The 26,752-nt window shown below is 33.5% G+C and overlaps 1 protein-coding gene across 1 annotated transcript in view; it reads left to right on the top strand.

Moving 5' to 3' along the window:
• Positions 1-20,835, top strand: part of LRRC4C (leucine rich repeat containing 4C) — an 84,196-nt gene extending 63,361 nt beyond the window's left edge. Inside the window, exon 2 of the mRNA XM_032229789.1 lies at positions 18,743-20,835. Coding sequence (XP_032085680.1) covers positions 18,785-20,695 — 1,911 coding nt within the window. The 5' untranslated portion in view covers positions 18,743-18,784 and the 3' untranslated portion in view covers positions 20,696-20,835. The remainder of the gene's footprint in view (positions 1-18,742) is intronic.
• Positions 20,836-26,752: the final 5,917 nt, after the last annotated feature.

Here is a 26,752-nt window from a genome sequence, read left to right as displayed (position 1 = left end):
TTACATTAATGATAATGTTGTTATGTTTTTACCATGTGGTTTATATTGCTGTGCTGCTGATGTTTTACTTTTGTAACCCAATAATAGTGCTAAGATTGCTATACCCTAAAGTCTAATAAAAAATAACTGTATAGCTAGCTATTCAATTAACTGTGCAAAAATCAAATTCCATACAGAAATGTCCCATTTCATCTTCAGAACAGTCATTTTTCAGCTACAAACTGGATTTTTGGGATCAAGATGTTTCACTGTCAGAACTGTGGCACCTTAGTTGTTAAGAAAAGTTTGATGTGGCAAAAATATTTAGAGCAGTGGTATATGGAATGTCAGAAAAATGTGAGAACTGTGAAGCAAGACAAAGTTATATCACCAAAGACAAAACGTTAAAACTGGATGTTGACATTCTTGGAATTAGTGAAGAGAGGTAGAATTGGAATGGTTTACTTCACAATGAAGAGCACCAAATATTCTATTGCTTTTTCATTAAAGCTAAAAATTCATCTTCTGAAATAAACAAAAATCCATTAGGTCACATTTGTAGATTGAGTTATGTGGGGAGGAGAATAATCCCTTTCTTTTCTTTCTTTTTTTTTTTTTGGAAGGAAGGAAAAGAAAGAAAGAAAGAAAGAAAGAAAGAAAGAAAGAAAGAAAGAAAGAGAAAGAAGTAAGAAGGGATGGAGGGAAGAAGGAAGGATTCAGTGACCACTGATCATCATAACTATATACATAATAGAAGTCAGTTCAGATGATATTCTTGCTAAAGGGTCTCTTTGAGGTGTTCACAGAGTTCTAATACATAAATTTCTACATTTAAACTTCTATTATTCCATTTAAAATGGACATTTCTGAACTGCTGAAATCAGAAATATTTTAATTTTTGCATAAATTCTATGAGGATTTAGTAGAAGGATGGACAGTGCATTGGCATTCAAGCTTCTGTGCCATATCAATATTTTAAATGAGAATGTAAGCAGAAATAAGTAGGACCAACAATAAGATTTGTTTATGCTAAAGGAAGGAAAAAGGAAAAATAAAACTTTTCTTGAATAAGATATAATCAAACAAACAAACAAACAAGACAGTTAGACCAATTAGTCAGTGGAACAATTTTCCTCCAAAAGTTGTGGTGCACCAACATTGCACTTTTTTAAAGAAGAGATTGGACAACCATTTGCTTGAAATGGTATAGGTATAGTATATTTCCTATTCAAGTATGGGGTTGGAGCAGTAGGTTTCAAAGGTCTGTTCCAACTAGTAGATTTTCAAGGTCCCTTCCAACTCTATTATTTTGTTAAAATAAGCATTTTGATTTTAGAGATGGCCAGACAGATATTTGTAAGAACCTTCCAAGAACATATTTATGTCGTAGGAGACATACTGATCTGCTCCTAATTTAGTCAACTCTTTTCTAAAGTGGTTTCACATTGGCAAAACATTTTTGATCTTATAAGAAAGCAAAGGTACAAACGAAATATGTTGGATTGAAGTAAAAAATAAATTTATTTTTATTAAAATAAAAATTAACCTGAGGCAATAGTTCTAACTATTTTAATCCATCCTTTCAGAGATAGCCGTTTTCATATATTTCTTTAATCTGAGACTTATCCTCCAGAGCCTGGAGTTAGTTAGTTTTGATGCTGCTTTTAGATGAAATGAACTCGCAGTCAGTTCTCATCTTCTGTCTTTATTTTAATAAGACAGTTTTTCTCTTTAATAGAAGGGGAGAAAATGTGTATACCTCTGCATATACAGCATCCCCAGTTAAGCCTTACAAATATGAGCATGGAAGTTCAAATGTTTTGGACTACCCACAAATGTAGAATTGCCTATCTGTTCATTGGAATATTATACAAATGCACTCTTTATTCACTCGATCTGCAGACTGGGTATTAGATACCATGAAAGCTGAAAGAAAACTCTGAGGATATAGCTGTGAAACATACTAATATTCCAAATTTATCCTTGGCTTATTATATTGTGTGGGAGCACTCTGCATTTGTTGTTGTTGCTTTAATTACAGTGGCACTGTGGAAATTATTATGCCTGTCCTTTGCATGATGAGAGGGCTAATTTGGTTGTGTGAATAGGTAAAGTGTGAAATTAAAGACAAAAGATAGCTGCAATTACAACACCCAAACCAAACTGTAACAACAGAGATATATGTTCTCTGATTCTAAAAACAATACAATTTCACTTTTTTTTAAAAAAAAAAAAGCTCTTTTATTTTCTTCTTATTTGGAATAAGCAATGTTTCCAAAAGGGAGAAATTAATAATCACTTTAGAATGATGCTGTTATTGCTGAATAAATTTAAAACAATGGGAACGTATTAATCACCTCTTTTTGCTATGGTGATAAAGCAGTGCATTAATACATGAGTGATAGTTCTTCATTCCCTGACAATAGACTAAATAACAAGGAAAGGAACAAAACAACTTAGGAATGTATAAAGTTAGCCAGAATCATTTAAACTGTGTTTTTCTACATAGCTAAAAAGCACATAGACTTTCCTATTGTGAAGGTGCACAAAGTATTCTAAAATGCTTCATGAAGCATGCTGCTATGAATTTCCACATTTTTTAATATTTAACATAAGCAACAATAAAGGTGCTTTCACAGCCTTAAAAGAAACAATTCATTTTTTTTTGAGAAGATGTGGTTTGTTTCCACAAGCCTCTTCCCTATGTTTAAATGAGAAATTTATCAGGCATTAAAATCAAATGGGTGAAGACCATGGCACAGATGAGAATCATATCATTATTACCTATTTTGCCAAGCTTGAACACAATATACTATAAGTTCAGCTTTTTTTTTTTGCTAGCAGTGGTGAAATTTAAAAAAAATACTACCAGTTCTGTGGGCGTGGCTTGGTGGGCATGGTGTGGCAAAATATCCATTCCCACCCTACTCTGGGACCAGCCAGAGGTGGCATTTCCCTGTTGTCTGAACTACTCAAAAATTCTGCTACCAGTTGTCCAAACTACTCAAAATTTCTGCTAAAGGTTCTCCAGAACCTTTGGATTTCACCCCTGAAGTGATGAGATTGTAGGTAAGTGTGATGGCTCTCTCTGGCTCCAGTTCAGACAACAAGAAAGAGCCGGCTCTGAGGATATTGGATGGGCTATGGGGAGCACCACAGGATATGGAAGGCTATGTGGATGGATAGTTGAGGCAAATTTGTGCCAGGAATGTCAGGGAAATCAGAGAGAATGGCTGGATGAACAGCTGGCTGTGCAGGCTGGAGAAAAGGCTTTGCTGCAGCTGGTCAACACAGAAGGGAATGATTTTCTGTACCCATCTGATTTCAGGTTGCACAGAGCTGAGCAGAGAGAGGTCAACAGAGGTCAGTGGGGCTACTCATGAAGAGGCAACCCTGCCCCTCCTAATGAGGTGCACTGGTTGGCACCTATTTATCTCAGTTTGTGGAACCTGGTAGTTGTCAGAGACAACAATTTGTCCATCCATGAATGTTTGTGACTTGTTGTCTTGACCTCATTGAGACTGTATTGCCATTATTGTACCTTGCCTTGTACCATTGAAGGCAAGTTGCCTTTCCTTATACCTGGAGTCCAGACAGTTGTGGTTGCTTTTGTTGGGCCTTGCCATTGGCACTTGGGTCATCCTGCTTGGAGTTTATTAGTTCACCTTGCTGTCATGTTGCCTGAAGCTCATTGATTCACCTTGCTGTGTCCTGCTGTGTTCTGAATTCACCTTGAGGGCATTGTTCCTGTGCCTTGGGTACAGAAGAGACTGTGGTTTGTCTTGCTCCCATTGCTTTTGCTATGCCTGGTTAGTGTTTTTGGAGAGGTAGCTTGGAACTGACTCTAAGGAATACACACACAGAGTAGGACCTGGGTAAGGACCCTGGAGTTGCTTGTGTGGAACAAAGCAGTACCCAAGTCAAGCAGTAATGGTCAGTTTATTTACTTACCTGTCTATCTTTCTATATAATAAGGCCACCAAACATAAATGTTATAGTGGTAAACTAATTAATTATGGGGATACTATTACTATAAGCAAATGTCTGACAATGCTTTATACTGCTTAACTTTAAAGTCATTTCTTACTGTAATGGTCTTCACCTGGTTGTAATCTGTAATCAAAGAATAACATTTCAGGAATTTTTTGGCCACTAAACAATAGAGAGAAGAGTCAGAATGGGAAATAACATGAAGAAGGAAGAAGTTGAATCAGCTCATATTTGCCTTTTTGTACTGCATGTGACCTCGTTAATGGAATAGACTGATACAGTTTGTATTCCACTAAAAGAAAAGATATGCAGTTAAAACTCCTGGCAGTATGTGAAAATAAATGTGAGGGTAAAGGTCCAGAATCACTTTTCAGAATGAGATAAGTACCATATAAATCTAATAAATAAATACAATTAGACATATAAGAAGTTATGTTTATTTTGATGCTTATCTCAAGGCTATTATTGCTCCCCCAATCTTTCTACAGTGTGTTTCACTGTTTCTATTTTCTGACAGCATGATATTGTTTCTGTGTTTGCTTTTTATTTCAAGCTTTAGATAAAATAGATCAGAACTTTACCTTTTGTGATGGTAGAAGTCAGCAAACTTAATCTTATGTTAGTTGTTTCAATAAACTTATTTATGCTATTTTTAATCGGCTCATTTTGAGGTATTACTTGTAATGTGACAATGACAACATCAGTATGAAAATTGAGGGGAAAAATACTTATAGTACATGAAACTGAAAAGGATCTGAAGAATGAAAGTCTAGTTCCCATTTTGTACCTCTTTTTAATAGTGTTTCCTATTTAAAACCAGTAGGATTCAATTAAAGTATAGAGAACTTAAAAGTACTCATAAGCTTGGTCAATCAAATTAACCCTGACATTTGGTGACTACAGGAACAAGTGCTTGTTGTTTTCTTGGCAACATTTTCACAAATGGCACTCATAGAATCAAAGGGCTGGAGAAGACCTTGAATATCTTCTAGTCCAACATCCTGTCTATAGAAGAAGAGCTTATATCATCCCAGACAAATGGTTGTCAAATCTTTTCTTGAAAACCTTCAACAATGGTGCACCCACAATTCAGAGAAGCAATTGGTCTCGCTGTTAGGAACTTTTCCTTGGTTCTAGATTAACTCTCTTTAACAATCTTCGCTTCTTGTCCTACCCTCAGGAGCTTTGGAGAATAAATTGACCTTCACCTCTCTCTGTGACCCCTCATGTGCTGGAAAACAGCTATCATGTCACTTTTAATTCTTCTCTTCGTTAGGTTAGACATATCTAGTTTCCTTAACTGTTCCTCATAGAATTTATTCTGCGGACCACTTATTATCATAGATGCTTTTCTCTGCAGACCTTAGCTCTCTAGAGCTAAGAGAGAGTGACTGGTCTAAAGCCACACAGTGGCTTTCTGCCTAAGGCAGAACTAGAATTACTGTTCACATTTAGACACAAAATCTTCCTTTCCCTTGTTTTATATTACTAGGTGTTTTAGGAGTATCCATGTGTAACGGAGTGTTTCTGTGTCCATCCAAGGACATTAAAAAAAAAAGGAAAAAAGTATATCTTAGCAAAGCTTCAAACAGATGAAAGCTAAGAACATGTAGACAATTAGAATCTTCAATTGACACTGGCCTTGCAGTTAAATTTTAGCTAATTCTGATGGCTGAAACAGTCTGTTAACAGTAAAACAAGGATTCTACTTCATTCATAATTATTAAACAGCGTTTTGTTCAATATAATCAGTAAGTTCATGAAAGTTTTATCAGGAATGTTTTAATTCTACATAAGCAATTGGCTATAATGACTCAGCTTTACTTTCAGTAAAAAGTAAAGCAATTGTAAGTTGCTTATTTTCCATTTCCCTCTGACCCTATAGAGGAGAACCATTAAACGGGGGGAGGGGGGATCTTTATAGTACAACTAATTTATCTTCTGATACATTTCAAAATCCTACTGAAATGAGATGTGAACTTGGGAGATCCAGTGTTAGAAAGAATTAAGAATTGCATAGTTGGAAAGAACCAAAGACTATTTAGCCTAGCCTGCTCTTGGTGAAAATAATTCCTAAAAGGAATTTGTCCTATATGAAATCTGATCAATTGACAATCTATTGCAGCCAATATGTTTTATTGCTAAATACTTTTAGTCTTTTTCTCATTTATTATTTGTTCAAAGTAGAACAATATGTTTTTATAGTTTTATTTTTGCATTATTTATATTCTTTTTCCAATGAAGCAAGTTAAAATAGCATTGTTTGGTTAACTCCAGGCATGACAATGTTGAGCCATGTGTAGCTTGTGGTCTATGAAAAACTGTTTTATAATTAAAACTTCAAAATATTTCTACTTTTTTATTTTATGTCTTAAGCAATATAAAATAAAATAAAAATTCAAACATGTTAAGGGCTGTGTTTTAATAGAGACTATATTGAATTACAATTTTGAGACTAAGATACCACTAAAAACATTTTTTTGTATCTTGTGGTTATACCATAGCCCGTCCCTTAGCTACACACAAATCATTAACATTTCAATTCTGGTGTCAGTAAAAAGTCCATAAAGGGTTCCCAAATTTTTATAGAAAAATTTCTTTTTTAACCTTGGTCAGACAAACCAACTTTGCACTCCTTCCTTTCACTTCTATCTATCTTGATCTTTAACTCATTCAGATGTTCTTATAGGATTTTATTCTTTTCAATTTTTATTTTTCCCATCTCAAAGGCTTCTTCAAGTCTTTAGCAAATGTATTTGATAAACCTTGTAAGGAATAATTATCCAGGCGATTCCTTTAACTTATCATTTGTATTTGTACTTTACTGCCATCTCTTTTATAATGTATGTTTTTTAAAAATACATTATTTCTAACAACATTTTCTTTTTATTCTTTCTACAATCAAATCAAATGAAGTTTGTTTCAGCTCTTTATCCTGTAGATCTATCTAGGTATTTTTTTCCACACCTGTCATTGTTTATTTGACAATGTACATAGTCCAATCATAAAATCAGACATCATTGTTGACAGTACAAATCCTATTTTGTGTCCCCATTTTTCAAATATCTCCTGGAACATTTCAGATGTCATACCATTTCCTATTATTTTGTCCAAAATGACCGATGAGAAACCCATCTTCCTGTTTCTTTTACTTTTATGATTTGAATCTTTGGTCTATTGTCCAATTTCTTAAATCATAAAGTCTGAAATGTCTGTTACAACTTAAAGTAGACTAACAATTTGGTCCACATAAAGGTACTATTTATACAATTATTTCCAAGACTGACAGTTGCGACTCAGTATACATAGGACTTAGGACATGCCAAAATTCTTATTTGTATTTTTTAAAAAGAAAAATACATTAATTAGTATTGTTAAGAAAAAAACCACAGTTCTATTACACTTAAATAGGTTGAATCTAATATTCTCATATTTTTTAGTAAAGAACCCAAACTGCTTGTGAAAATCTGAAAAAGTGTTTGACGTATATTTTAAGTATTATGACCATGGAGCATCAAGATGTCTCTAAAGTCATAGTTAATCAATATAAATTAATGTGCCCTAATATCTTTGGGCCTAATTAATCATTTGTTTCAGAGAAGAAAATATCAGGTATTGATCCATGGAAGTTCATATGTTACATCCATGTGTACTGTTAATTTTATCTACTGTTAGAATGGTGGACTTCTGCATATAATGAGAGGGTAAAGTGAAATTGTCAAAATGGCTTAACCTTTTCATTTCAATGCTATTCAAGTTTGAAAGTAAATAAGTGCAGCTAAATCAATAGATAATTGGAAATTTGATGTTAGAAATTTATCATGGAAATAATATATGAACTCCCCATTCTGTTATTGTCCAATAAAATGAATTTAATTAAAGTTTTGCTTCTAAAAACACATTCTGCAATTTCCCTGAAGTTAATTTCTTAATTGTACATTTGTTTTCTGTTTTTCAATGCTGTTTTTAATTGCTGTGAGCCACCGAGAGTCACTTAGGTGAGATGGGTGGATACACAGATTGAATAAGTAGCATAAAATAGCATAAATTAAAATAAAATACCATTCATGCTTTGTCTTCAAACTAAATTCAGTGGAACTTTAACTCAGATAAAAGAACCTAAGATTTTAATTGTACTCTGCAGAATTATTTTAGATTCACAATCTTTCATTTTCTCCTGTGAGTAAAGAGATTGAAGCATGAAAGTTTAAATTTATTGTATTATAAATGCAGTCCTGGTTTCTTTGTATACTTTGTTCTAGCTGATTTGATGTGTACTCAGTCTCTCCATTGCTAACTCATCTATGAGATTAAACTCTTACACTCAAGAGAATGATAACAGTGAGATATAGAACATTACCTGGAGAGAATTAGTTCCTTATGTTAGATGAGATTTAATCATCACTCTTCTGTTTCTCCAGGGTTTATTCTAAGCTTGTACCCAAAGAATTATAGGAGTAGGTTCTGACACAAAACAAATATATATTTGATTACAGTATATTTTAAAAGCTTCCAGATTATCTAAATTACACAAATGTATCCCAGAAGTCTTTATCTGCCAATCATACTTTGGTGAATGAAGAGGCTTATATACTGAATATATGTACATCTCAAAAATAGAGTGCCTTTTGTGAAATGGTATGTCAACAATTGGAGTTGTGGAAATGTTATGGCTTTCCATACTCATTTACCCTTTTCCCTTCACAAGCCCTGTGGAGGACTTTATTTAGCACTTAAAACCTATGTTATGATAAAACATATTCAGTTACTAATTCTGCTTCCACATGTCCCAAATTTATTTCCCTTATACATGGCAAGGAAAAATTTAGATGACTGACAGAAGAAAGCATCACAAATTTAATGAAAGAAGGCATGGCTAATAACAAAACTATTAAACCCCTGGTAGGAATATGTGCAATATCACCCAATCCTAAAATATTTTATTCTGGCATCTCCAAAGATCAGCATTAACTCAGATAAAATAAATAAACTGGAGATGAGCTGTCTAGATTAGACCTAAACTGGACAATGCATTGCTTGAGGAAAATCTATTGCTTTAATAAAAGTTGACAAAAAGTAACCAGAAATATGTCATTTTTTTTGTTTAAATACATTTTGGCAAGTACTCAGGCCAAACTTCAGGAGTTATCGCCAGTACCATAATAACACTTCCAAAATTGGGAGAATATAAGTGTCATCACTTTCTTGTGATGAGAGGGAAGAGACAATGTGGGAAAGGATTGTAGGTGATTACGAGCCAAAGTCGGTTCACTATTTAACTATTTCTTTCTTTCTTTGTTTATCAACATAAATACTACAAATTGGTCAAAATCAGTAGATTTGCTGCTATATTTCAGTCACATGATCCAAAATTACTTTCAAGTTACAGAAGGAAGATTTGGCAAGTGAAATAGACACCATTAATGGAATATGTATAACTCATTACTGATCTAGGGTCTGTTTAGTAAAGTAAACAAGATGTACTTGTGTAAAAGTGTACATGCCTTGTCATGAAATGAAGAGACTAATATTAACATTCAGTTCTATAGAAGTAAAGACTATCAAAGTAATACACATACACGTGTGAGTGTGTGTGAGAGAGAAAGAGAGAAAGAGAGAGAATATTTGTTTTTATGAAGTGAAAAGTGGTGGAGAATTCAAAAATAATGCCATATAATAATAATAATTTTAAAAACCCACAACTTCCCTAAATGGTGAGAAAGCTACTGTTGGTGACTTTCAATTTTGTTTGCACCAGACGCGCTTCCATCAATCCTTATGTCCAAAACAGAACAAGCACACACCCACACACCCCACACACAGTTCAACTAAGAACAAAAATGGCCTTATGTTTATTTATTATATTAATCAATTAAAAAGTGACAGTAATGTAATAAAAGACATGCAAAAGTAAAAAGAGGAAAACTAGTGAACCACAGGCAACCATTATATTATCTGTATCTAGCAAATGTCATAAAATGTTCACAACTCCGAAAAAATAAAAATGAGTATTTAAACGCCAAGGAGTATAATTTTTGGCTATTCCAACTTTAACCCTTTTATGTTCAAAATAGAAATGGAAAATAGGATACTAGGTGATTCTTTCTCTATTCTGTCCCATGTATGAGAATTATGCACCAAATGCAGATCGTAGAGTAATTATGGCTTTCTCATCTGAAATAATGTTCCTTCTATTAAAACGCACTGCTTGAAGTTTTCTTTCCTCCTCTTTAGAATCCTAGAGAGCTATGAATTATTCAGGTGGAAATGGGTGCACATTCCAGAATATGAAAGGAAAATTAAAAATAGTTGCTAACCTAGAATAATGTTTTTGTGAGTTTTCTTTGGATGGGAAAGACTTTCCTAGTTCTCATAATGATTTCTCACATTTCCCTTTTTTATCACTTCTAAATATAAATAGAAAAGGAAGAGAGAAACATTACAGATTTTCTGTACCAAGCTCTTTTTCCCATTCTCAGCTGCTGTTTGTTAAATTTAATTAAAAAGGGACCTTTTTTTAGAGTTTGTGCAAGCGAACGTGGAATAAAGCATCCTGAATCATTTCTGTAGAGCTTTTTGGCACGGTACAATTTTAAAATAGCTAAGCAATCTGCAGAGTGTTTAAAGTTTAAAAAAAATGTAATGAAGCTGACAACTTGGACAGCAAACCGAAGGTAAATGCAATTTAAAACAGCAGATTTAATATCCTGGTTTTGAAGAGGGGGGAATGAGGTTTTAGATTAGAAATGCTTGGCATATCATTAATTAAACTGAAAGGTGCATTCCTGTAGTACTCTAATACCTTATAGAAAACCCACTGAATTTATGTGAATATAGAAATTGGTAAATGTCTGCAGCCACGGTTTCTGGCTCATTATTGCTTAGAACTCCTGAAAGTTCTTGTTTGGTTGGTTGGAAAGCTTGATTTCTGTTCAAAAGAACCAATTCAATGCTCCTGTGATTGTCTATAATACACAATATTCTTATAGCTAAGGGCTAACACTTTTTTATATAGTCAAGGTTCATGTCTGATTATAGTTGTTGGCTTTTATTGTTATTTTTACTTCAATGGCCAAGGGAGAGATGATTTTATGGTATCATGCAAGTCGGCAACTTTGAGATGTGTGTGTCTCTCTGTGTATACTTCTTATATGAACTGAGTATGACATTGCGCTGGTAATGTTTGGCAGTTTTCCCCTTGAATTTTGGCAGTGCTGCCTTTCAGAAGTCCAAGAGCTAGGCAAAAAATACTGTAGGAGCACATGCATATTACTAATGATCTAGCTGAGCTTTGGTATTCATCTATAAGTATAATATAAACTACTGCTGGAGGCATTGGGAGTTGTTATTTTCATACAAAAGTGGTCAAGGATCCAGAGGATCCAAAATTATGATGTTTTATTTTTTTAATTCTTTGGATATCCAAAGAAATGGCACATGGGTTTCTCCAAATAAAAGGGTTTGAATGTTGGTGACCTCTGCTCTTCCAAATCAACATGAATTTTAATACAACCATTAATCCATATATTGCATAATAATGGAGATGCCACACAATTTATCTTCACTTGTGATAAGAGACGGCCTAACCAAGCAAGCTCACTTCCTGCTAAACCCTGATCTCCCTGATTCATGAAGACAAATGCCATAATAGCAAGGTGTGGACGTCAAGAGTCATTGTGGCTACAGATGGATAGATGAGGTATTAGAGGATAGGTGTGCGTGTTACTCTTGTTCTTGGGTAATAGAATTGTGGACACACAGCAAAGGTGGGTTCCTACCAATTTGCACCTATTCGGTAGAACTGGTTCGTCAAATCTACCGAACCGGTTAGAAGAGGTTCCAAAGCAGGCCACACCTACAGAAGAGGTTCCAAACTTTTTTGAAACCCACCACTGGTCCTTGGATATGATTATTCTATACTATCATGCTCATATTTATAAAACATAGTGCCTCTGTGAAAGGTAAGGATGACTACTGCGTTTGTGGTGCAATCAGAACATTGCGTGTGTTGTTGTTTTAACGCAAACCAAAGATGCCTTTTAAAAAACAAGTTTACATCATATTCTTATGCATGCCAGTGCTGTGTGTGAGGTAATTTAAGGTGGTTCTGACAAGTGTCGTCGGCATCTTCATATCCGGTCACATGGGAGGCAAGCTACTCCCATCCGGTCACATGGGCGGCAAGCCACTCCCACAAAGGAGGCCACACCCACAGAGTAGGTTCGAACAATTTTTGAAACCCACCACTGACACACAGCCTTGAATTTTGAAATTGCTATTTGTCATATAATGAACTGCAGCATTAGGCCTAGTCAGCACTTGGAGATCACAATGTGCAGGGGAACACAAAGAAGTGCAGGAAATAATGTTTTGATTCATTAAGTACTGCTTCCCAACCTCTTTTAATTAGCCAGGATTACAGTTTAGAGCCAAAGGACACTGTACCGTTTGAAGGACTTCTCTGGAATGAGACCCCAAGGCAGCATCTTTAACATTTCAGGTCATCAACATTTTTGTGATAATTTATATTTTTAATCAAGTCCTACCATGCTGTTATATTTTCCTTGGTTGCTAATATTAATCTCTTCCCAAGAGATTGGTGCTTTTTAAAGGAGAGGGTAACATGATATTCACATTATATCTAAGCTAAATGAAAGCTTATGAAATTCCTTTGGGATGTTTTCAGATTAAAAATGAAAGGCATTTTTCCCCATTACTGCTCTGTTGTTGTAACTATCTTACCTTAAAAAAGAAGTGTGCATGGTTTTTTTTCAGTCTTAAATACCATAATTGGTTTTTAGATAATGGGTCATGAGACCCTAAAGAAACAAACAAATGAACAAGAAGGCATCATAACTAAGAGTTAGAACAAAAACTGAATTTAATTCAAATGGCATTTAAATTGTTTAATATAGTTAAAATGATTACTGACAATAGTTTAATAATTTTCTCTTCTGGTCCTCCAACTATGGAATAGGGAGATCTGCATGCAAAGACTTCTATTCTGTTTTATTTTGTTTTTAATGCTTTATTTCAGTGTATTTCCTGCTGGCACTATTTTTCACATTCACAGCCTGTCATTGTCCAGTATGAAATTCTAAAATTGTGTTTACCAACCTTCTAATTGTGCCATTCCGGAGATAGTGGCCATGAAATTTCTGCATCACACAGCATCCAGTTTAGGGACCCAGCAGGCACTATATGTCTCCGTTTGCCTTGGTATGCCCTTTATTGGGTCCAGATCATTGTTCCATTGTGCCATGCTAGTACAAGGTACAGGTTTATGACAATTGATTCCTGCACTTTTATTTTTCTTAACTAAAATTTTAATACCTGTTTTTGTGAACCTCGTTTATATCTTAATTGATGAAGCTGCATTGGCTAAGATCCCGTAATGTTACATATATTCTGGAGCACTGCGAGTGTTATAAACAGGAGGAGGATACACCTTTTTTCCCCTTGAAAGGGATTATGAAAAGGAAATGGTCAGGATATACATTAAAGCTGAGAAAAAGAAGTTAAGGAAAAAGAGACAATTCTTCTAATGTACCACAGGGAGAATGGACCCAGGTACAGACCTAATTGTTAATTCTGTCTATTCTAAAACAATACCCAGTGATGAAGATACTTAGCTGGATCCTTCATGTTCTACAAGCCCCTGAACACTATTTATTCAACCATTATTTTGATTCTGATAGATCCTAGTTGGACATTATAATTAACACCTATTTATTTTGTATTTTATTGCTTTTATTCTGTTCTTTATTGATATTTGTTGTAAATTGCCCAAAAACATATGGATTTAATTCCTGACAAATATCATTTAAAAGACAGTTACTCCATCTCAAAAGAACCTTCAAATAAATTAATCTGAAAAGGAATACATGGTAGTAGGAAGCACATTAAAATAGCTAAAAGCATATGAAATATTCCAAATACAACAGTAACAACAAAACATACCAACATCTATGAGATTAAAAACTATGGTATAAAAACAGACAATAAACTGAAGATTGAAGTTTGAACATTTAGTTTGAATGTGTTTCAATCAATTTCTTCCATTAACTTGACTTCAAACTGATTGTGTATTGATATGCTGATTCAATTGGGTGTTTTTTGAATGCATCAACAATTTATAGTATGTATGTGTCTAGAAAACAACACATTTTAACTAACTAAAACAATAATTTAAATCAAAGCTGTGCAATTCTAAGATTCACAATGAATCGTGTGTGTGTGTGTGTGTGTGTGTGTGTGTGTGTGTGTAGATATAGATATAAAGATAGAGATATATATGAGCATGCCTGATCCATCTATAGTGTGTGTGTGTGTGTGTGTGTGTATGTGTCTATATGTGTGTGTGTGTGTGTGTGTGTTTATAAATGAATCATTATTTATACATGAAAGTCTAGAAAAAATAGGTTTTCTTGTTATTCAAAAATTCTGAGATACAGTAAGGGATTGTGAGGACAGGAGCAAAATAAAATACCCTTGATTATATTTGTAGATGATAGATGATAATGCTGCTGGTAATAAACTATTTTAGGTATTGAAATTATAACTAATTGGGAATGTATTGTCAAATAATAATAATGAACTTGAATCATGACTATTAATTCAACATTCTTTGAGGATCTGTGAGCATAAAGCACAAATGCAATTGAACACAAATCTTTGTCATGCATAAATGTTGTGGCTTTACTTTACAGTAAAGTAAATAATATTACTATAATAATAATATTGACTGTGTGAACATCTCATCTTCCACTCCAATTTTGACAGTAACCATTTTTAAATATGCTTATTTTTCTTGTATGTTAATTTTCTGATGCTTCATGATTCCTTCTTTCTGATTTTCTTCGTAATTCTAATCTCAGATTCTTTACCCATGTACACTATTCAGATTAATTTATGTATTAATTTATTGTGCTCACCTGCAATAACCTAATATCATGTGTTGGACTAGATGGGCTTGGCCTTCTTACTAATCCAGACATTGAGTAGTCTTTCACTGTTACATTAAAATTTCTTTTCCTGTGAAAAGATATCTGAAATATGTTACTGAGTAGCTCTGGCAACAGATCTACAGCGAGATTTGCATTATCTCACTGCAGAGATCCAAGCTAAATTGATCATCCATGTCGCTATAGCATAATTTCTGTCACTTAGAGAAGGTTAACTGGCATTTTACCAGTTGTTCCTTCAACCTTTGTACAAGAATCTTTGACTTCTGTGCTAAGGCCTTTGGCAGGCTTTTCTAATTTCCAAAGAACATCTTCAGCTTATTCAATCAATAGTTGCGAGGGTTTCTCCTGAGTGATTACATAACTTTGATCTTAATTTTATGTCACTTGTTTCTTCAGTTTTTTTTTCTGATTGTAATAATCACACATGTTCACATATAATATGCAGAAGTGCCTGTAACCTATTCATTGCTCAGCAGTGATAGATCTGGTAATAATATACTTGCAGTTCTCTCTGTGCTGTACTTTGTAACACCCGGAGTTTAATTGAAAATATACTCTGACCTTGGTTTTCTTCATTGGGCACAGAAAGGACATAATTGCTGTGAAGCTGCTGAGATACATTATCCCAAAATGTCATATTGCTAATTTTGGCAGTAGAAGTCCATCCTACTAAAAGAAAAATCCCCAAAAACCAAATATAAATATGCAATGTGACACTGTTCTGTATTGATAAAACAAATATTTTTTTTTAAAAAAAACCTTATTTTTCTGTACCACTTTGTTATTTTCAAAATACCATGGGAGTGTAATCATTTGATTTCTTCTAGTGATCTATTCCCTATTTATTATTATTACATAAACAGCTTATAAACTGCAGACCACAAAAATATCTATACTCCATTTTACCTTCCAAAGGTTTCCATAGTTACAAAGGACAAGATTATAATTATCATTTGCTGGACAGAGGATTCTTAACAGCATTTCCACTTTCATACATAATTGTGATTCTCCTTCCAAATGCATTTTGTTGGATAAACTGTGATTGTGATGGATATTCTATATGTCTATAAACATTATATTGCTATAGTCTATAAATACTGTCCTCTGGATACGTAGAATGTTTCTATTATTGGATGTTTTCTTTAGATTTCTATGAGTTTTCTTATTGTGTTTTATTTCCTTCATGTATATTCCTTAAGGTGAATGTTAAGGAGTCTAAACAGTAGAAAGACTTTAGAAGATCAATGCCCTTTCAAGAACTACTAAAATGAGGATTAAATAGTCCAAGGATCAACCATCCATTAGTATAATGAAACAGCTGCTTTGTAATTTTCCCTAATCAGTAGAGATTACAAATTTACAAAACCTGATTTAAAATGTCTTGTAATGAGGTGGAAAAGTAAATTATTTTCCAAAGGTCAAAGTTAGTTTTGTTGATGACAGTGTTTCCTCATTTTTTTCAGGAGGAGTGAAATCTAAGGAATGTATCCAATATTCCCATATATGCATAAATCCATAAATTAATTATTTTTCTAAATAGATTATGTTATGTGAACAGTAATATATGTATCCTATTTTTCAAAATACAAGATTTTCCCCACTGATACGAAATTAAACTGTTTTGAAGTTTTAAAGGAAAGTCTTCAGCAGATAGTATTTTTGTTCTACTAAACATGTGTATTGTATATCTCTGCACTCTGGGTTATTAATGTGTTTAGAGCTTGCTGTAATTTATAAGACTTCAGTTTGGGCCGATTTATAGGGAATTTCATTAATCTCTATAGCACAGGGACCTTGCAGTGAGCAAGAGATTCAAAATGAATCCAGAGCTGGGTTTAGGTACAAGCACAAATGAATCAGTACTCAAGAGATTTTGAATGATAATAATAATTTGCAAAGTTGAAAGTTCTTTTTCACTTATTCAAAGATCTGAAAGAAGCAATTTTGGAAGGTAACTCGAAAATTGCCGACTCTTTATTTTTGCATTTGGGACACATTACTAATGACAGTTTCTGTCCTGCAGTGGTCAAAATATGAGGATTGGGGACAATGTGTATGAGGAAATAAAATCACTTGAAGCTTTTTTTATATCTGTTTCCTAAAGTAAACAAACAATAAGTATTCTGTCAGCAGATGTATTCAAGATATAAAAGCTTTTGGACATCCCTTGGCATAAATAATCAAAGCCATTTTCCTCCCTGGAGGAAAGATTTGCAAACCTAATATGATTTATAGATTTTTTTCCCACATAAAACAATGTGCTTTGGGTAACTTAACTCACTACTCAAAACTTCTGAAGAGCACCAGCATGGGGAAGTATGATATACTAAGTTCTTAAATTACATATAAAGGGTGGGATGAAGGGGTAGGTTCCTATGAGAATTGGTACTGGTTTGCTCGCACACACACACATGCCAAACCGGGAACAATCTACCTCTAGTAGGGTGCATATTAAAAGAATGCAGTATGAAAACCGCATTTAAATCTGCTTTTTCAATTTTTTACTTTTCAATTTTTTACATTTTCTGGCTTAATAAATGAGAGTTCAAAACATCACCAAACATTTAAGAAACATATATTCAATCAATCTCTTAATCTGTTTCCCATTATGTATGGTTTTGCATATCCATAATTGCTAAAAAAGATTTCAAACTTGCATACCTTAAGTATGCATCTGTATAATTCAAGGCTATTTTTTAATTATTTTTTCATGTGCAAAATGTCAGACAGACTTTGGCATACTCTTGAGTACACATAAAAAGTATATTTTTCAAGATCTTATTAGACTGTTTCATCATTTGTGGGTGTTAGGCCTGTATGGACCCGATGCAGTAAGGACTATTATAAGGACTGTCTGCAGGAAGGACTATGTATTTGTTCATCTTTTTCATTTATCTTCCATCCAGATGGTTAAACAAACAAAAACTGGTCAGATATTTTAATTTCGGTGGATATGGACAACTTTTATGCTAGACTGCTTTCTTTGAAATACTTGCCAAACCCTAAGTGAAAAATATCACTCTCATTTTGACAATTCAGTCATAATTTTATCCTTATCAAAATATTAATGTTATGGATCTCCACCTTCAGTTTTAGAAGTTCTGCTAAGAACTGGTGTTAGTTTCAAACTGACCTGTACATCCAATAATTAAAAATCTCTGAAATTAAATTCCAGATAAAGGTTCTGAATGTTCTTCTTTAAATAATGTTATTACAGTAGTGAATTATCCAGTAATATACCATTGTCTTTAAATTAATTATAACATTTTAATAGCCTTTTAAATGGTGTTCTAATTAGATTTAGATTTATTGAAATGAAGAATTTAATTCTGATAATTTAACTTAATTTTCAGATTGATTTTATAAGTGAATAATTTAGTCTTTGGCTGGTTACCTTCAGATGTGTTGGACTCTCTTTCTTAATTCCCAGCCAACATAATAGTGGTTGAAAATTGGATCAGCAAAACTTCAGTATATTTGGAATGTCTGCTGAAAACAGTGAATTGGCTTAAAGTAATGTTCATAGTTCTGTAATCTTGGTCAAAGCAGTATTTTCAGTAGGCATTTTCTCTAATAGTTAGAATTATATTTCATTCTACACTTTATTTTCTTTTACAAGATAATTTTTGCACCCAAAAGAAAAACTAAGTGTAATTTTAATTGTTAACTTATATTAACAATCTCTCCCCAAGAAGTTTGTTTCTAGGTAAATATATATTTTAAATAAATGTGTGAATGCACAATTATAAGTATGAAATAAAAATGCAATATTTGATATTAATATTGATGTTTTCTTTTTTCTTTAGACTATTGGAATTCCTGAAGGACCAACTCCAAATAAATTATGAATGTTGAACAAGATGAGCTTACATCCACAGCAGATAATGATAGGTCCTAGGTTTAACAGGGCCCTATTTGACCCCTTGCTTGTGGTGCTACTGGCTCTTCAACTTCTTGTGGTTGCTGGTTTGGTCAGAGCTCAGACTTGCCCTTCTGTCTGTTCCTGTAGCAATCAGTTTAGCAAAGTAATTTGTGTGAGAAAGAATCTGAGAGAAGTCCCTGATGCTATATCTACTAACACTCGGTTATTGAATCTCCATGAGAACCAAATTCAAATAATCAAAGTGAATAGCTTCAAACACCTGAGGCATCTAGAAGTCTTGCAACTGAGCAGGAATCACATTAGAACAATTGAAATTGGGGCCTTCAATGGTCTGGCTAATCTCAATACCCTGGAACTCTTTGACAATCGTCTTAGCACCATTCCTAATGGGGCATTTGTATACTTGTCAAAATTGAAGGAACTTTGGTTGCGAAACAACCCCATTGAAAGTATTCCTTCTTATGCTTTTAATAGAATCCCTTCCCTGAGGAGGTTAGATCTGGGGGAATTAAAAAGGCTTTCATATATCTCTGAAGGTGCCTTTGAAGGTCTATCCAATTTGAGGTATTTGAACCTTGCTATGTGCAACCTTCGAGAAATTCCTAACCTCACACCACTTGTAAAACTGGATGAGCTAGATCTTTCTGGGAACCACTTAACTGTTATCAAGCCAGGGTCTTTTCAAGGATTAATGCATCTGCAGAAATTGTGGCTGATCCAATCCCAGATTCAGGTGATTGAAAGGAATGCCTTTGATAACCTTCAGTCACTAGTAGAGATCAATCTGGCCCACAACAATCTAACACTACTGCCTCATGACCTCTTCACACCTCTCCATCTGGAAAGAATCCACCTGCATCATAACCCTTGGAACTGCAACTGCGACATCCTATGGCTCAGCTGGTGGATTAAAGACAAAGCACCCTCCAACACTGCATGCTGTGCCCGTTGCAACACACCTCCCAGCTTGAAAGGAAGATACATTGGTGAGTTGGACCTAAACTACTTCACATGCTATGCTCCTGTGATTGTGGAGCCACCAACAGACCTCAATGTCACTGAAGGCATGGCTGCTGAGCTTAAATGCCGAGCATCAACATCCCTGACCTCTATATCTTGGATTACTCCAAATGGATCTGTTATAACACATGGGGCTTATAGGGTTCGGATTTCTGTGCTCAGTGATGGCACATTAAACTTTACAAGGGTAACCGCGCAAGACACAGGCTTGTATACATGCTTGGTGAGTAACTCTGTGGGGAATACTACAGCTTCTGCAATTCTTAATGTAACCGCACAGGAGTGTATTACTTATTTTTCAACCATCACAGTAGAAACTGTGGAACCTTCTCAGGATGAGGCACGGACCACAGAACAGGTTTGGCCCACACCAGTTATTGATTGGGACACCACTAATGCGACAACCTCTCTCACACCACAGAGCACAAGGTCAATGGAAAAAGCATTCACAATTCCTGTGACAGATTTCAGCAACGGGATCCCGGGAATAGATGAGGTTATGAAGACTACCAAAATCATAATTGGTTGTTTTGTGGCAATCACTCTTATGGCTGCTGTGATGTTGGTCATTTTTTACAAAATGAGAAAACAACATCACCGGCAAAATCATCATGCTCCAACACGGACTGTAGAAATCATTAATGTGGATGATGAACTTACAGGTGATACACCCATAGAAAGTCATTTGCCCATGCCAGCAATAGAGCATGAGCACTTAAACCACTATAACTCTTATAAATCTCCTTTCAACCACACAACAACAGTTAACACAATAAATTCCATACACAGTTCAGTGCATGAACCATTATTGATCCGAATGAACTCTAAAGACAATGTACAAGAGACTCAGATCTAAACCATTTACAGATTTAAAGGGGGAATTTAAAACAAAAAAAGACAGTTTATTAAAAAAAATGACACAGATGACTGGGCTAAATCTACTGTTTCAAAAAAAGTGTCTTTACAAAAAAAGAAATTTATTTATTAAAAATTCTATTGTGAGCGAAAGCAGACAAAATTATGTGTATTCCTCAGAACCTCTTTTTGCTGCATTTATTTACCCTACTCTACTGATTTCCCTTTCCTTTCTTCTCTCCCATACCTTCCCTTCTATCCCATTTGCCATATTTTTCATAGAACAACTTGATTCTCTAAAGAACTGGTCTAGGAATTTTTGTAAGAATTCTGTTAATGCTTTGGGGATTTTTATGGTGAATTCTAGTGGTGAGATTCGGTCTATTTTGTCTTTTTTCATTTCACTTTCTTCTCATGCCCTTTTTGAAATGGTTCAGAAGGGGAACGTTAGCAGTAGATTCACAAGAACAATCAAGGAACAGAAACAAACAAAACAAAATATTTTATTTTTCTTTTATTTTTTCACATTTCTGTATTTCCTGAAGAGACAATTCTGTGGAAGGGGGAAAAATCCAAGAAATTAATTTTCATGTGAGCATCTATAAAACCCATGATCTTTTAAACAACTCTAGAACCAGGATTTGTAGTTCAAACACTAAAATAAGATTATAAATAAAATATTGTTGGTTTTTTTCTGTACTCATTTTTAGTGTGATGTTAAAATGTCAAAAGATTGTTCCACATTTTTCATTTTTTTCATTTATCATTCCATGGCTTCCCTTCAAAAACAAACAAAATAATGGTAACAAAAATATTATAACATTTTGAATTTTAACTGAAAGTAATAATACATTTTTTTACTTAATAACCAGCATACCATGCCTAAAAATTAATGATCACAGACAATAATTCAGGAAATTTACTGGGATTAAATAAATTAAATGAACTTATTGATGAAATGAATGAAAGTTATCTTCACATTTGATCAGAATTTTTCATTAGATAAAATCATTTTGTCACTGGAATGTTCTAAAAATTCTTCCTCAGAATTTTGGTTGAACAGTTCATTCTTTATTGGACACCAAAGGATTTGCTAACCTTGTTAACAAAAGTATTTGTGTGGGAGAATTCATTTTATATTTAAAGGTAAGAAAAGAAAGAAAAGAAAAAGGAAGGAAAGAAAGAAAGAGTAAAAGAAGAAAGGAAGGAAGGAAGGAAGGAAAGGAGGGGGAAGCAGGGAAAGGAAATAGGAAGAAGAAAGAAACAAAAAGAAAGTAAGAAAGAAAGAAAGAAAGAAAGAAAGAAAGAAAGAAAGAAAGAAGAAAGAGAAAGATTTGAAATTACATTTGCTATCCAAAGTTCTAAAACCACTGGTCCAAATAATGTGATCCAGCACTAATCTTAATGATGTGTTGGAATGTGGCCTTAATTTGTAAATAAAGGTTATAATTAATCACAAGTATTATTCATCTACTTTTTATGGCTTTGTTGGTGTCTTCTATAGCAAGCCAAGGACATCAGCAAAAGGTTCAGATATCACGAGGCTTCTTTGAAAGTAATCTTTAGTTCTAGCCAATGTTTTGTTAGTGTTCATATGAAATAAAGTTTTTATTTATTTATTTTGTTTGCATGAAAACACAGCTGCAAATATGGATGCTGTTTGCTATTTAGCTCAACTGAAATATGGTTGAACAAGATAAGCTAACAAATAAAACTGTGTCACTGAAAAAATCCAGGAACAGTATTTCCACAATATGAATTAATGAGAAAAAAATGAGTCCCTTAATTATTTTTCCTTTTATTTGACATAAACCAATGATAAGTATCAGAAATCCAAGTGAGAAGTAGACCTCAACAGGATTTTTCTATGACGAATTGAATTCCTTTTATTGTTTATATTAAAACAATATAAACTGGTTCAGAAGATCCATTGGAATTGTTCTAGTCAGAAGATCCATTCAAGATCATGTCTTTCTTCATTTTTATGAAGCATTAATTATTTTTCAGAATTAGGATGCAGAAACTGAAAATCAGAAACCAAGCCACTACAATCCAAAACATTTCTTGTAGGTTAGACCTTGGCCAAGTTCTGCTTTTTGAGGAAGGTGATCATAAGCAGAAAATTGGCATCTGATTAAACACTTGAACAACACTGAACTTTGTTTTCTTGTCTCCCTTTGATAAAAATATTATTTGAAGAAGAAAAATATTGATGTCCATATAGCTAATAAATTTAAACTTGTGTTAATAATTAACACAAATATGTTTTAAAAAGCTAATCATCTTTTTTTTAAAAAATCAAATGTTCAAATGTTGAGCTTCATGGCTCTTCTCATTGGAAAATTGTAGTGGTTGAATTACAGTATAATAACTTCTCTACACTATCCTTAAATAATGCTTTTGACTTGGGTAATGGAAAACAAGAATATATATTAAAGTTCCTTATAATAACTGTAAATCTCATACCATATAACAATTTGTTGTTCAGCAAAGTTTGGAAACTTACTTGTGAACTTTTCAAATCTTGAATCAAATAAGACGAGCCTTTAAAATGCTGAATGTACCTAAAGCATTTATTGTTTTTCTCCCTATTGCACCCCTAAGAACCTTCCTCTGCAAGTCATCAATTTGTCAACACTTTTTCCTTAAATTTATTGTTTCAGGCAAGAAGAGCAAGTGGAGTGCATGAAATAAAAGGGTTTTTTTCCCCTGCTGTCTTCCCCCTCGACACCAGTGTCCTACGTTCTGTTCAGTATGCCTTGGTGTATTGCAAATTTCCTTATATTCTTAGTGAAATGTCATCTGCCTTGCATCTCCAGTTACAATTGTTCTTGAACATTGATTGCGTTCTTTTTATATATATATCCTTGTGGCCAATTGGTGGCATGGGAAATAGTGGTTAAGGTACTGGAATGGAACTGAGGAAAACAATTCAAGTCTGCCTTCAGCTACAAAAGTTCTCTGAGTGACTTTGAGCCAGATACACTCTCTGAGCCCAGTCAACCTCACCAGTTTTTCTTCTGTGAGAACTATGAATGTCACTTTGCACTTCTAAACAAAAGACAGGATAAAAATCAATCAAATCAATTCAACTGGTTTCAAAATAAAATGATTTATCTGGAAAGTAAGCAGCCACAAACCAGGCAGACAAAGAAGCGCATTGACACGGGTAGTGATTTTCTTTTTCCTTGCTCTTGTAATTGAATATGGCCAATAGAATCAAGCTAGCCACAAGCACAAAACAAAACAAAAACCCCTAAGAAATGTTAGTTCTGCAGAGGAATCCAGATTGTTTATGTTTAGATATGGTTTCTGTTGTGGGATTTTCCAAAAATGAAAGTTAAGATCTGTTTTCTAAATTCAATTTGGCTTAATAGCATAGCTTTCCAAAAATTTAATTTGCAACGTATCAAGGACTGTTTTGTATCCAACAATTGCAACATGGTTAATTCATTTTCATTTTTACACAAACCTAATAGGTCAACCATAAGCCTAACATTATCAGGTACTTGATGTCCTTTAATGAAACTGAATTGTCTTGAGTGGCGTATTGAATGTAATGCGTTCTTCAGCTATGTGACAGAAATATAGTAGCTGTTAAAAGATTAGCATCAACCTTGCAAAATAACTATTCACACAATTGGTGGGATCCTTTCTTGTTTTACTGTAATATATTCCTCATAGTTTTCTTAGGCTAAAGCCCTATTTTTGAATGATTTCTTGTGAACCTCTAGCAGAATAAGAAGCATGTTTTCCTTATTGTCTTATACCATTGAGGGAATCCCATATGTCTTGGCGACTGACATTTTTTTTCTTTCTGTCCCAGATTTGTTCTTTCAATGGTGTCAAATATTAGTTCAAGGTGCAGCTAACTCTTTTTAAAGAACAAGATCTCTGGAAAATTTATTCTATCTGAAAAAACATTTTTCTCAATGAGTATGCTTACATTCCTGGAATATAAAATTTTATTATACTCTAGAAACAGAAAGCTAATTTTGTTGTTGTCTCTGTGAATTATTCCTCCAAAATCTCCTGTTGTGGCATAATCCTATTTTGATTCAATTGTTTGGATGTGAAAATAATAATTTACCCGATTGTTTTCCTTGTTCTCAATAGAACTATTTATTACACTTTAATAAGTATTTAGTATTTAAGAGACCTAATTTATCAAGTCATAATTTAAACAATGTGCTTCCAAAGTATGCTTTCTACAACATATATTCAATGCTTTATGTGTGTTTCCAGTATTTTACAATATGAGTCTTTTATTTTTGTCCTTCAAGAGGCATACATCTTATGCTCTACAAATGCTTTAAAAATTGGCATTACACAATTTCATCCACTTACCCTAATAATAATAGACTTGTAGTCAAACATCTCACTGGAAAGATCAAATATATTAATCTTTTAAATCTTTTGTTTATCTTCTAACCAACCAAATATTTATTGATTTTTTGCCTGGTATATAGACAAAATCCATTATAAATTTGGCTGAAAGTACAGGAACAAAGTCCAGGAATACAATTTCTACCTTCACAACTATATTGTTTCTTAAAATTTCAGTTGAAATACCTCTTTATCCCTTCAAGAAAGTAAATCAAAAATCGTTTCAACGGATTTCAAAGTTTGGGTTGATTCCACTGCAATGAAAGCAATATATTCAGCTGCTGGAAGTCAACATCTATAAATAACAACATTCAAAATGTGGCTTTGTTATTTACAAATTTTCTGTCTTCACTGATTTTCAGTACTATGGTTCTGATCACGTATTTAGAAATATCTTGCCTCACAGAAATAGTTTTTTATATAAAAGGTGAATGAGTGGAAAGCCTTTGTTTAGAATATGAATCTAACATTCCTTTTTATTGAAAGAAGTGAAAAATGATTGGATCTATTCTGAGACCACATGTAAGGAGAAAATATGAACAATATAAACTTGATTAAATCTCTAGGTAACTAAGCAGTAAAGCAGTAAATTGTGGCATCCAAATCTAGTAATCTAAATAAGAATGATGATTTAAATGTCAGATCTAAATTTGATTTCAGAATGTTTTATTTACGGCAGTTTAATTGGAATTTCACACAGGTGCTTTAAGAACAAGATAAATATAGCAGAACATACCTACTTTACTTTACTTACTACTTACTTACTTACTTACTTACTTACTTACTTACTTACTTACTTACTTTGCATGCAGAGTCATTTGTCACAACATTCTTTGCCAGAATTGTAAACCTAAAGTTGGTGATAAATCACACCTAAATGGTCATTCATAAGCTCAGACAATAACTGGATTTTGTTCATATCTAATTTACATCTAATCAAAGATGTAAAAAAAGGTCTCTTGAGTCTTATAATCCAGTTACATGCATTATTGGAGTCTTCTTGAGCAGGCAGCTATGAAATTGTCACTATACACCCAATTTTTGGAGTTAGAAAGACCAGCATTTAGTAGAAAAAGTTCCTTCCGTTTGCAACTCAGCAGAAATTTTATGGAATATGAACTTTGGATAATTTAATCTCTGATATTAAATGTGTTGCTTGTATAATAAACAGAAACTCAAGTCTGAAAAGGAAGGTAAGTACAGTATGAACCATCCTGTACAATAAGCATAATAGATAGATGCCCTAATAGTTTTGTAGCATTTTTCATTCATTCTTGAAAAATAACTTAAATTCCAAGGATTTTAATTTCTGAATAAGTGTACTGAAATCTTAAGCACAATGATTCCTATGCTCTGTTTTCTATGTAAGCAATATGTTTATTTTCCTTTCCCACTCAAAACATAAAAACACGTTTATGTATCCTGTTCAGCAACTGCTTAGTCATACATTTCAGGGCTATTGCTTCTCCAAATCCAAGACATACTGTATAATCGGAAATCAGTTCCAAAGTTGGTAAAACCTGGAGTTTTTTTTTAATTTATGGAATATGTACTGGGTTTTTTATTATTATTACTGCTTTGTCTTGGTTTTTTTTTACCATTTTGATAATATTTCCTTAAAACTTATATTAGCCATGTGTAAATTGATATTGTTACTTTTATTTTCACTGTT

This window comes from Thamnophis elegans, chromosome 1, assembly GCF_009769535.1.
Source record: "Thamnophis elegans isolate rThaEle1 chromosome 1, rThaEle1.pri, whole genome shotgun sequence".
In the NCBI taxonomy this organism is placed as follows: Eukaryota; Metazoa; Chordata; class Lepidosauria; order Squamata; family Colubridae; genus Thamnophis; species Thamnophis elegans.
Note: the sequence above shows the minus strand (reverse complement) of the source record. Positions and strands in the feature narration are given on the sequence as shown.